Source organism: Xiphias gladius, chromosome 5, assembly GCF_016859285.1.
Source record: "Xiphias gladius isolate SHS-SW01 ecotype Sanya breed wild chromosome 5, ASM1685928v1, whole genome shotgun sequence".
Classification (NCBI taxonomy): domain Eukaryota; kingdom Metazoa; phylum Chordata; class Actinopteri; order Istiophoriformes; family Xiphiidae; genus Xiphias; species Xiphias gladius.
In genome coordinates, this window is record NC_053404.1 from 17,306,019 (window position 1) to 17,318,313 (window position 12,295).

General features: G+C 40.0%; 1 protein-coding gene across 1 annotated transcript in view; it reads left to right on the plus strand.

The window, feature by feature from the left end:
- The window catches only part of tmx3b (thioredoxin related transmembrane protein 3b), a 33,129-nt gene that overhangs the window by 3,160 nt on the left and 17,674 nt on the right, over nucleotides 1–12,295 (plus strand). The window contains exons 4-10 of the mRNA XM_040127232.1: nucleotides 469–592; nucleotides 1,415–1,460; nucleotides 4,192–4,272; nucleotides 4,730–4,829; nucleotides 5,092–5,169; nucleotides 5,579–5,645; nucleotides 10,830–10,928. Coding sequence (XP_039983166.1) covers nucleotides 469–592; nucleotides 1,415–1,460; nucleotides 4,192–4,272; nucleotides 4,730–4,829; nucleotides 5,092–5,169; nucleotides 5,579–5,645; nucleotides 10,830–10,928 — 595 coding nt within the window. The remainder of the gene's footprint in view (nucleotides 1–468; nucleotides 593–1,414; nucleotides 1,461–4,191; nucleotides 4,273–4,729; nucleotides 4,830–5,091; nucleotides 5,170–5,578; nucleotides 5,646–10,829; nucleotides 10,929–12,295) is intronic.

A 12,295-nucleotide genomic window follows, 5' to 3' on the forward strand; every position in this document is an offset into this window, starting at 1 on the left:
TGTTTTCTTCAACCTCTATATCAAGCTCTGTAATGGAGAATGTGTGCTTAATTTTGTGGGTCACCACATTCGAGACAGGCCTAAGATTTGTCATAAGAGCTTCATCTGGTCACACAATATCAGGTAGTTGTTCATAGTTCACAAGGTCATATCATATCACAAGTTCAGACAGGAATTTATATCCATTTCAATGGATGTGCACAAAATTGAAGAACAACACTACCAAATATTTTATTGTATTATATTTTATTTTAAAACCCCTTTCGTCAAATACAGTGAAACTAAGTATAGTACAGAGATATATGTGTGGTATCGTGAACCTCATGTTGAAAACAAATACAGGGTTTTAGCATTTGGTTGTTTTATCATAAATAATGTTATATTTTGTATGATTATACGTAATATTGAAATGTTGACAGTATATTTCACATGATCTAAAGATTGCTTTCTTCTCTTGGTCATTTTCAGTTCTATGCACCGTGGTGCGGTTACTGTAAAAAACTAGAGCCGGTATGGCATGAGGTAGGAATTGAGCTGAAAAGCTCTGGGTCGCCGGTCCGTGTAGGAAAAATGGATGCCACTGCGTACGCCGGTGAGTAAATGACAAAGCATTTTAATTTCTGTTTGACCCCAGGTGATTATATCATGTGCTAGAGAAAAGGTTCAGAATAATTGACTGTGTTGCAAAACATCATGATGATATCCTGTATATAGAGGGCTTTCAGGTCTTAAAAGCACCATAAACAAGTATAAAGATGGGTTTTGATTATTATTTAAACTATGTCTATTATGAAGTTATCATGATATCTCAATATACTAGTTATTGTAATATTTTTGCCACAATAATTGCACAGTGATAAATAAGTTTTTTTGAAGGTGCCAGTAAAAATACAACAATCATATAAATCAAGTATTATTTAATGCATTGATTGACAGTCAATGACCTTATCTATATTCTATTGGACATTGAAAGAAATATTTCATCATTTGAGGAAATACTCCTATTAGATTGTAGAGGAGAGTTCATTGACGGTTAGGTTGACACCACTCTTATTTTCTCTTCGTTAGATATAGGGCTACAGCTAACAGCTGGTTAGCTTAACTTATCCTGGCAGCTAGCTTGGCTCTGTCGGAAGGTAACCAGCCCTGTTTCCAGTCTATATGCTAAGCTGAGCTAACTACTTACTGACTCCGGCTTCATATTGTCCGCAGTGACATGAGAGTGGTATCAACCTTCTCACCTATCGGCAAGAAACATTTCGAAATGTCCGACTTTTCCCTTAATCAATACTGTTTCTGGCACATTTTTATTTGAACCCTCTAAGAGGTATAAACAGGATACCTAAAACCTTCTGAAGAGAAAAATATTTGTCAGTTTCTCTATGGGATGCTGTATTTCTTTTCTGTGTTGCAGGAATGGCATCAGAGTTCGGTGTTCGTGGTTACCCCACAATAAAACTGTAAGTGTCACTCTTAAGTTTTGTACAACAGATTTCTCTCAACCTGCTTTGTTTCAAGTGGAAGTTTTTGAAACGCATAAACATAATTTTGAAGTTATACTGTTGTCCTCCTACTGGACACTTGACTTGAATTACATTTGTAATAAAACGTATAATTTTTTACAAATTGATGTAATTTTCTTAACCACTCAGTGCAACTTTAAATAGGCCTGAAGAAATCCATATGAGATTAAAAGGCTCATCAAATTTTGTACAGACCGACAGGGTCTGGTCACAGTATGATAATTAATCCAATACAATAATTTTGCAGATAACCCTATCACTGTGAAGCTTTTAATGTTCACTACTTGTTAATTATCCCAGAGAGGGTTTGATCCAAGTGTCTTTACTTACTTCGTTTGTATTGTGTTATTATCAGGATCCTTTTCCCCACAGTTGTTTTTTTTCCTTTGAGGTTTGGCCTGTTGAGATGCCCTTAGATGACTTATTAAAGAGTGATTAAGGTGTTGTCGCTGATTCCTTAAGGAATAACTATGTGACAAACTGTGTTTACACCTTCTGAACTTAAATTTTATTAGGTTTGTCACTCTTGGATGCTGTTAAGGATACATTTCCTGAGTAATAAACTGTGTTTAAGATTGGCTTTAGAAATTGAAATTTACACTCGCGTTATGTTTGACTTTTCTCAGCTATGTCCCAAAATCACTTCAATTTATGCTGTTGTTGTCTATGAATCAACAAATGTAGTTTGAGTGATTTTATTTTACCAACTGTGAACTATTTCGACTCATTATCTTCATGTAACTTATGACAAATGGTTTCTTGAAGTGGGAGTGACATTGTTTTGTATAAAATTAATGAATTTAGGTAGATGCCAGCTGGTCAATGGCAAAGCTCATGTTGACTTGAGAGAAATGATCGTCTTACAAATACAGTGTTTCCTCCATATATTTGAAACAGAATCATTTATCTCCACGCTGCCATAATGGGCTCCCCATTTAGTTTCATCAAGCTCATTCGGGAAACTGCCAAAGAATCGCGGCAGGGTTCAGAACATTAAACCAAGCAAGTGATGAAACATCCATCGAACAACACAAGATACCTCCCTCTGTGACACGGAGACTTGATTTAGAGTTCTGTTTCCCCCCCTGAGTTCATTAAGCCCTGTAGGCTGATGCAACCTTAGCAATCCTTAATGCATTCTGCTTGTTGTAGGAGCTCGACTTGAGCAGTTTCCTTGGCTTGAACTCAATTAGGGGAAAGTCATTTGTATTTTTTTTTCCTTCCATTGGAGGTGTGATGATTTAGATTAAGTTGACCTTTGTGGTGAAGGCTTTTCCCGATATATTTGCTGTTTCTTCACAACATCTTGTAAGAGACAGGTTGTCGTTGCCTTGCTCAGATGCCAAGAAAGGCAAAGACAAGTGTTGTCCTTAATGGGCTAAATTAGGGCTACAGCTAATGGTAATTTTCATTAGTGATTAATCTGTTGATTTTTTTTTTTTTTGACTTTTCATCAATTGTTTGCTTTATAAAATCTAAAAAACGTTTTGAGAGTGTCTTATTTTGTTCGACCAACAATCCAAAACCCAAAGAGAATCAGTTTACAATGATACACTCAGTGGCCACATCATTGGGTGCACCAAGTATCTGTTAAGCCAATTATGTGACAGCAGCTCAGTGCATGAGAGTATGCAAACATGGTCACGAGCATTTGTTGTAGTTTTTGTTGTAGTTTTTTCTTATTTAACACTCTCTAGAGTTGACGGAGACTGGTGTGAAAAAAAAAAAACATCCAGTGAGTGGCAGTTCTGTGGGTGATAATGCCTTGTTGATGAGAGAGATCAGAGGAGAATGGGCAGACTGGTTCAAACTGACAGGAAGGCAACAGTAACTCTCATAAGCATGTGTTACAACAATGCTATGCACAACAACATGTCGAACCTTGAAGAGGATGGACTACAGCAGCAGAAGAGCACCCTTGGTTCGACTCCTGTCAGCTCGATTTGGCTGTAGTGGGCACAGGCTCACCAAAACTGGACCGTTGAGGACTGGAAAAATGTAGCCTGGTCCAACGATTCTCGATTTTCTGCGGCAACATGCAGATGGTAGGGTCAGCATGAATCGATGGTCCCAACCTGCCCTGTGTCAATGGTTCAGACTGGGGGTGGTGTAATGGTGTGGAGAATATTTTCTTGGCATGCATTAGGCCCCATAATACCAATTGAGCATGGTTTAAATACCACAGCCTAGTACTGTTACTGACCATGTACATTGCTTTATGGCCATATGGAGGCCATTGGATTGTACTCCAATGGCCTGATCTGAATCCAATAGAACACTTTTGGGATGTGGTGGAACGGGGGATTTGCAGCATGAATGTGCAGCTGACAAATTGGCTAGAATCTCCTAAGGCATAATTCCAGCACCTTGTTGAATCGATGCTGTGATGAATTCGGGCTGTTCCGGGGGCCAGCAGGGCCCTACCCAGTATTAGGATCGTGTAATTAAGAAAATGCCCACTGGTTGTATAAAACAGACAAATAACAGGAAATGTTCACCTTTGAGGAGCTGGAAGCAGCTAATATTTGCCATTTTTGCTTAATTAAACAATTAATCAGCTGTCATTACTCTGCAGGGAATTAATAGCAGAGAACCAAGAATGGTACTGAATGGCTTCACAATGAAACGAGCCTTATACTATTGTTTTGTTTCTGTCTCTCCATCTCAGGTTAAAGGGCGATCTTGCCTATAATTACAAGGGACCAAGGACAAAAGATGATATTGTGGAGTTTGCAAACAGGGTGTCAGGGTAAGTCACCAGCCTTCAATCACCACTTTAAAAACAAATGTCAAGAAACTGATAAATTAGTGGAAACTTCCGTATTTCACAGGAACACACACTATGAGAAACGTCCAGGCAAGCTTATTGATGCAGGCCATATTTGTTTCATAGCTCAATGGATTTCTGGCTCTGATGCTCCAGTTTAGCCACTGTATCAACTGAGCCTTACAGATTTTTTCCTCCTTAAGGGAAATCAAGCTAGATCCATGACAGAGGGGTTGATCAAAAGCTTGGCTCTGATTTGAGTCCCGGGCTGCAAATTTTTGAATCCCCACTGGGTGGTGCCACCAGCATACAAATCTAGAACACAATTGGTCGACTTTACACATTAGTTGTTGCATTAGTATGCAATTTCTGTGCTGTCTAAGTTTTAATTTGAATAGTCATTAAAATAAACTAATTTCTGTGGATGTTATTTCTCCAGACCGGCCGTTCGAGCACTTCCCAGCAAGCAGATGTTTGAGCACATGATGAAACGACACGACGTGCTTTTCGTGTATGTCGGTGGGGAGTCTCCCCTCAAAGTAAGCACCATTTATGCCACCCAGACATGAATAAGATTGCTCTTTTATTGTAAGCAGCCATCCTCTTCAGAGCAGCCTCAACGTTAAAACTGTGCGTATTGTTTGAATGATAGAAGCACTTGCTCTGCTGCTGTTGTAACATATTTTATAAAAGAATAGGTTGTGTGTAATACCTTGTAATGACTCAGCCTTTACAACTGCTAAACAATGATTTATTTAAAGCTATTGTGTAAATTCTGAATAGACCCATTTGCCGTTGCAGGAGAAGTACAACGATGTAGCCTCCGAGCTCATCGTCTATACTTATTTCTTCTCGGCTTCAGAGGAAGTCTTGCCGGAGGTAACATGTGGAATATGCATCTTTTTTTTCTCTTATTTTTTTGTCTTTTGAAAGTATTATGCAATGAATTTCTGAAAAATATTCAAATACTTGTGGAGAGTTTCACATTTTTGTCATCATATGTTATTGATACTCTTGTGCAACCAGCTTCTATTCCTGCTATATTCCTAGCTTGAAGTAAAGTAAATAATTACATTCTTTTAGCATAGCTATCTTCCTATAACAGCATATATAGATCCCAAGCTTACATGCTGTCTTTGCAGTATGCAAAGATGTATTTAAAATTCACAGTTTGCGGCAATGCCATACTGCCAACAGTCTGAATTTCAAGGTGCACATACATTCAGAGAGTGAAGACGATTCATGGAACTTGGTTTTAAATTAAGTATTTTTTTTATGTTTTCACCAGTCAGTAAGTTTGCCGGAACTTCCTGCGGTTGTAGTCTTAAAGGACGGAGCCTACTTTACCTATGATGGTGAGTATTGTTACCCTGTATTCATGAGCTGTTATCTTGAGGTGACGCATAAAAATTAGTTTTAGGGGCCGGGGTGCCTAGGGTGCCATGCTGTCCACTGTTCCTTCCGTCTGTTCCCTCCGCCTTCTCTCATATAATCCCTGTAACTCGAGCAGTGTTTCTCTAGTTTTCCAGTCCCCGCTGCTGCTCTTTCATCATCCTCACCACACTGAGTTATGGTGTGCCTGGCCCATCATAAAGCACCCAGGGCTCTGCCCAATATTGTGTGTGCGGTGAGGCCAGTGATGTTTTGGTGGTTTGTCTTTGGGTGGACACACATAGCAAACCAGGGTGGATGGACTTGCTCGCGTGGGTGTGATAGAACAAAGTTTAGGCCAAAGAAACCAGTGCAGAGTTTGTGCTGTATATAGAGTCGGACAAAGCCAAGAATTGAATTACCAAAGCAGCCGTCAAGTATCAGAAATAAATCATATTTGACATAAAAGGTTTAGAGGAGCTGTTTTTTCTTTTTTCTGTGTTTCCTAATTTGAAGCTCCTCACTGCAACAACGTGAGTTCACCGTATTCCTCCATGATGTCTTGTATTTTGCGGCCGCACTGGGCCTGAGCTGGGAGGCAGAAGTGGAAGTGAAGAGCATCGAGGCACAACACTAACACAAATGGCACCCAGTAGTGGCTGTTGGGTAGGTTTGGTGCACGGTGTAGCGCCTGGAGAACAAAATCCATCTCTGCCAGCCTCTGCGATTTCACAGCTGTCTGTTCCACCTGACCATTACGGAAGGCGGGCTTCCTGCACCAGAACTGCAGCAGGAGAGGTTCGTCACAGTAGACGTTAATGACAAAAACTCCACACTCTGCGGATTCCTCCAGGACCCTGATACTGAGGATGCGGTGATTGTCTAGCATTGCCATGGCGACGACGTATTAAGCTTGACAGGCAATGAGAAGCGGAGTAGAACGGCACAATGACATAGTTGTGTCCTTCCTCATATGGTGGATTACTCCTTTCCCTTTCAAGCCTCTAGAAAATTGGAGAAGTAAAGCACTTATTATGAGGTACTGTTGGCAAAATAATTGGACTGTAGCTCATTAAGCTCTTACCTACAATGATAGCATAAGAAATTTCCCCGGTCTGCATCAGAGAAAGTAGTTTGCCCGGTCTTCCTTTTTCACCACCTGTGGTCTTCAGCATGTGGTTTCTGTCTAGCTGTGCTGTGCCATGTTTCTCAGAGGATTGGTCTCACTGAAAACCCAGCGACTGGATGTTGGGTTAGGAAATAAATAAGGCTGAGGCACCTTATGTGGTTTTCTATTACCCTCGCTTTGCATGATGTTCTGTCAGAAACTTTTTATCGAATTTAATTTGGCTGCACTTCTGAGACACATTTACATAGGCACCCAGTGACACAGTTTTATGACACACTATGACAAGTGTGTGGATATATAACACACATACTCTGTCATATTTTTTTTTTGAGCTGTATTGTTTTTATCTGCCGGCTATAGCTCTGCTATCTGGCAGTTTCCAGAATACACAAGCAGCTTTTATCATCTGCCCCCTGGTATTTGTTTTTGTTTGTATTTTGTGAAGACGTAGATTCAAAATACTTATTAGAAAGTCAGTGCATGTTTATTGTTCTTAATGTGCGGGCCTGTCTTGTTGTGTCTTTAAAGACTGGATGCCACTGAGCAAAGCCACACTGTCCAAATAAGGCCGCTCACTTTGTGTAAATTGACATTTGACATATTGTTGTTGAACTTTGATTGGTTTAGTGCATATCACAAACACCAGTGTCCCTTTTGAAGAGTGCTGTTAAAATATAGTACAGCACAGAGGCTCATACATATTTAATTCTCAAATCCTCAGTTTCATACTGCTACACAGGTCTGCGCTGTTATTGTGCTTAAAGAGCCAAGATCTTTTTGATCACTGTGTGTCTGCAGTGACACACAGTGGGGCCACATCTTAGTGCCGCGAGAAAACAGAAAAATATAATTAGGATGTATGTTAGTGTACAAAGTATGCTACTTGTCAACATTGTTGTCTTCAAACATGTATCAAGTGTTAATACACTAGTTAAGACACAGAGCTCCACATAAGCCTTTCTATTTCAGTGTTTTTTCCTTGTATGGAAAGGTACTGTACATAACGCACCTGTGAGGCCGGACTATTTTGCATTGTGTGTATTGCGAGCACCTAAATGACAGGCCGGTTAACAGTCCGTGATTGTGATGACTTGTGATGAGATCACACCTAAAAAGGTTTAAACACAAAGATGACGTTTTGTGACGTCACACATGGATAGTGTTCACTTCAGTGGGTATTTGAATCGTCAAAAATGAGTGCGTGTGAATGATGTGGGGATGCAAAGCGCAATAACTGTTGACCATATTTTCCTTTCCCTGTATCAAAATACTGGTTAGCGTTCGCCTGACGCTGCTCATTATCAAATCTCAAAAAAACATGAAATGTTCCTCTGGTAACACACATACAAAACTCGAAGAGAAAGTGAAGTGAAAAGTTTAAGACATGTTGTACAGCAAATAGCGGAGGAAAGAAAATAAATGCCACACACAAGTTTAACGTGTGGACTTTGCTCTCACATTCTAGAGGTTCTGTAAATAAGTGGCTAATTCTAAATCTTTCATATGGGAACAACCAACTGAGAGCAAGTCTTTCTGCATCATCCATATTTACAAAATCCGTTTCTGTTTTTAGCCATGCTAGAGTCTACAGGCATGCAAGTGGTCCGTGAGACTGTATTTAAGTACAGTGGCGCTTTGAGCTACATGCTAAAATCAGAATGAAAATATGCGCACAGTGGCAGTGCTGACATGCTAATGTTTAGCACATTCGCCTCATGGATGTGCTGAGGAGAACCGGATACAGTGTTCAAAGGTGGCGTCCCATTCATTCCTAGGAAAGTTGCTTTGTGGGCTCCAACAAGCGTCTGGCATGTTTCTGTGGGCTCCCTCATGCTTCTGGGTTTTTGGGCCCATAGAGAATGCGAGTCCTTTTCCAGTCAAGCCAACTGAGAGCATGTGAGTCCGTGACTTCTGGCAGACTGATATTTTAATAATTCAGCTCTTCTGGATTTTCCAAATGTTACTGGACCAAATAGATCAAATTCTGACGATAAAGAGTCATTTCACATGTTTGTGATTCTCAAAAAAAATGCATTAACCTTTTTATAGCCACTCCTTTTCCTATAATTGTGTATGGGGAAAAATGATTTTTGGGCCGTGGTTCAAATCCCGTATCCCCCACTATACAATAGCTTTTTTTTGTTTTGTTTTTTTTCTTTTTGGCAACTAGCCAAAGTATTTTAATTGTTAATCTTTAAGGTTTTCCTTCTTTGATACAGTAAGAAAGTGAGAAGCGTTCTTTTGTCATTTCACTGAGCTTTCTGTTTCTGTTAAATACATCACTCTTTTCAGCCTCTGCCCCCTTCACTGTCTTACCTTGTTTGAGTCATCTTTGATGATAGTACCCTGTCCCTGTCTTCTAAGTTTCTCCCTCCGGTTTTGTTCTTACTCTATTTGCATTGTCTTGGCGGTCTCCTGTGCCGTTAACCTTCATCCTTGAAATATTTCAGAGCCGCCTCCTCCCTCGACTCAAAACTCTGATATTGGATCATCGACACTCCACCCACTGTCTGATTTTATTCCCCCTCCTGCCCCTCATCTTTCTCTCTTGTCTCCTGCTGTGTGAACTCTTGGCCGACAGTCTCCTGTAGGGCAGTATGGAGATTGCGTGGCTGGCGCCCAGGAAAAGAGCAGCTCTAATTTGTTTCAAGGTGAAGCCGGTTCTGCCAGTGTAGAGGTTCATCAGGCTGTACAATCTCGGTATGGGGCCTTCACCTCTCTCTCGCTTCTCGGAGAAGCGTGTCGGTCAGCTGCGTGCTGTCTATCATCAACATCTGTGGAAAGAACTCTCTGGAATGTACACCAGTTTGACTGACTCAGCAGTCTTAACAACATCACTGCCCTGCCTTTGCACAGCAGCACTGAGAAATAGATTGCTTTTCATTAAGGTCATTTTGATTCTAATACTACTTCGACCTTGGGGTTTTAAAAGCATGTTCCAGGTTTTAGGTTGTCATGTTCGGTATTATGCTCACAGCTCCTTTGGGGCCCTGCAGCCTAAGCACCATGTTAAAGTCATCAGTGTTCTTATAATTACTGTAATGGTAGCAGAAAGGTCATGATAACTTATTAACATGTCATAATGAGGTCCCAGCTACATTTGACATCAATTATGAGCATCCTGTAGCGAAAACTGTTGTTTAGCAGCCTCGCTACACCGTATTTATACCCTCCAGGGAGAGAATAATGTTCCCTTTTGCATGTCGCCTCCAGATGTTAGGGTAGCAACAACATGAGGTTCACATTCAGGAAATAATCCTTTATTTTATTTCACTTTATTTTTTAGTTATTCTTTGCACTTTGTGATTTTTTTTTTTCCTTCTTATCCATCTGCTGAATTATGCATTCGCTCCAAATGTGTAAATATCTGCCAAAACTGTGTCCTGAAAATGAATGCACGTGTGGAGAGTAATTTACAAACCAAATGTGTTTTTGGTTTTTGGTTTTTTTTTTTTTTTTTTTTTTGAAGACAGAGAAACATAATGGCTGTGAAAATGAGGTCAGGTGAGCCACAATCCCAGCAAAAACAGCATCTATTGTGAATGGAAATTACCATTTTTTTAAAATGTTATATTCTTGACAACCAGCTATTTGATATATGGCAAATTAATCTTTTACAACACGATTATTGTGGACAGTCCAGCCTGAACAAAATGTTCTTTCATTTCTGTCTTTGACAACCAAACTGTTACCTTTGATTGTTTGCATCTGGCCTGATTCCCAGTCTGCTCTCTCTGGCTCACAGTCCATTGTGCCATTTCAGACCCAAAATAGCCTCCCTGGCTACTTAACCCGCAGGCAGCCCTCTGTCAAGATAATTTCTGATTGTTGTTTAGCTGATCACTGTCTATTGATGCTTAGCTTTTGTCCTGCTCTTTACTCCAGAGAGAGCACAGGTGGTAAACACTGTGATCTCCTTACAGTCCAGACATCAATAAACTGTTCTGCTTTGCTTTTAATATAGACAGGTTGTGTGCAGAATGGCAGTTGGCTGTTTTCTGCTTCTCCTCCTGAAAGATTCTTGCTCTCTGTGTTGCAGAGTATGAGGATGGTAGTTTGTCATCGTGGGTGAACAAGGAGCGCTTTCAAGGGTACCTGCAGATCGATGGCTTTACGCTCTATGAGCTCGGAGAAACAGGTGGCGTATGCATAAAATTTGTCATCCATAATATGTTCTTTTCTCCCAAATTGTATTTTCCTTTTTTGGTTGCATTTTACTTTTTACTTTGTATTTAGATGTTTAAATAGCTATGATAGAAAAGCGTGTCCCTTCCCTCTAGATAGACCATGTTGCTCTATGTGGCTGTATGATCTGAGCAGAGAAAGCTATTTTAACTCTTTATGTGCATTTCTTTTTTACATCATTGACACTCAGTGGTTGGATGTTGCTTACATTTGTTGCTGCGTACATTCAATTTTTAACCCATATGTGCCAAATTTGCTGCTTGGTATGGTGGGAAGTCCCACCACACAAAATAGTCACAAAAGCATCTTAATTGAGTCTGACTGATTAAAGACAACATAGTCTTTGCTCTTCAGTCTGTTGAAATAACTTAGTAGAGTTTCGATCAAAGTGAAATTGTGAAAACAGCTTAAGCATTGTCTCTAAAAGACATTTCAATCAAGTATCAGATTTCATACACTTGGGGCTGGTTGAGCAACACTTTAAAAGCTCAAATCCACACATTGTGAGTCATACTGACACAAAACTCAGTACCCCTGTCTAAATACCAGTGGAGGCGGAGTCAAGGATTTGTAGAGAATTGAAAGAAAAATCTTGGTTTGACTGGTGCAAAGTAGAACAATTTTGTTTTCTCTGTGGTGCACATGCTGTTCTACGAAGGCAGAGAATGGACACTATGTTTGATAGCCACAATACAAACAATGAGAGGCAACACTACATTCCTTTAACAACAACTGAGCCTAAATGATTGCTCAAACGTACAGTGAAAGAATGTCAAAACCACACCACAAACTAATGAAAAAGCTCAAAGATTCTCTCAAACTTTGACCCTTAAACCTCAGACTTGCTGCATAACGTTACTGTATTTAGACACATAAATAGCCAATCAACAAAGGTGGATAAAGGTCAGGTGGATAAACAACATAGTCCCCAAAGCAATGGATAAGAAAATTGGCTGGTTCAGTATATTTATATGATTGAGCAGATTTCAGGAAATATGACGTATGCAGGTTGTTAGAGGGATGTCTTGTAAATTTGATTACATCACTTCACAAGAGCTAATAGCTCTTTCTTTTCGCTTTTACCAGAAGAATTTGAGCCTTGAGACTTAACGGCATAAAGCTCATGAACACTCAGTGATTTAGAAATGCTTTTTGTCTTTAAACCATGAGGTAAGATCTTCACTCTGATCCTGAACCATGACCTAAAATGAATCCTAAACATCTTAACCAGAGGGTTACAGCAATCAGCTCATAGAGCTCAAGGAATTTGATCTATCCTTGCAGTTTGGAGGATGAAGCTGGAGAATAAAGGGATGGAGA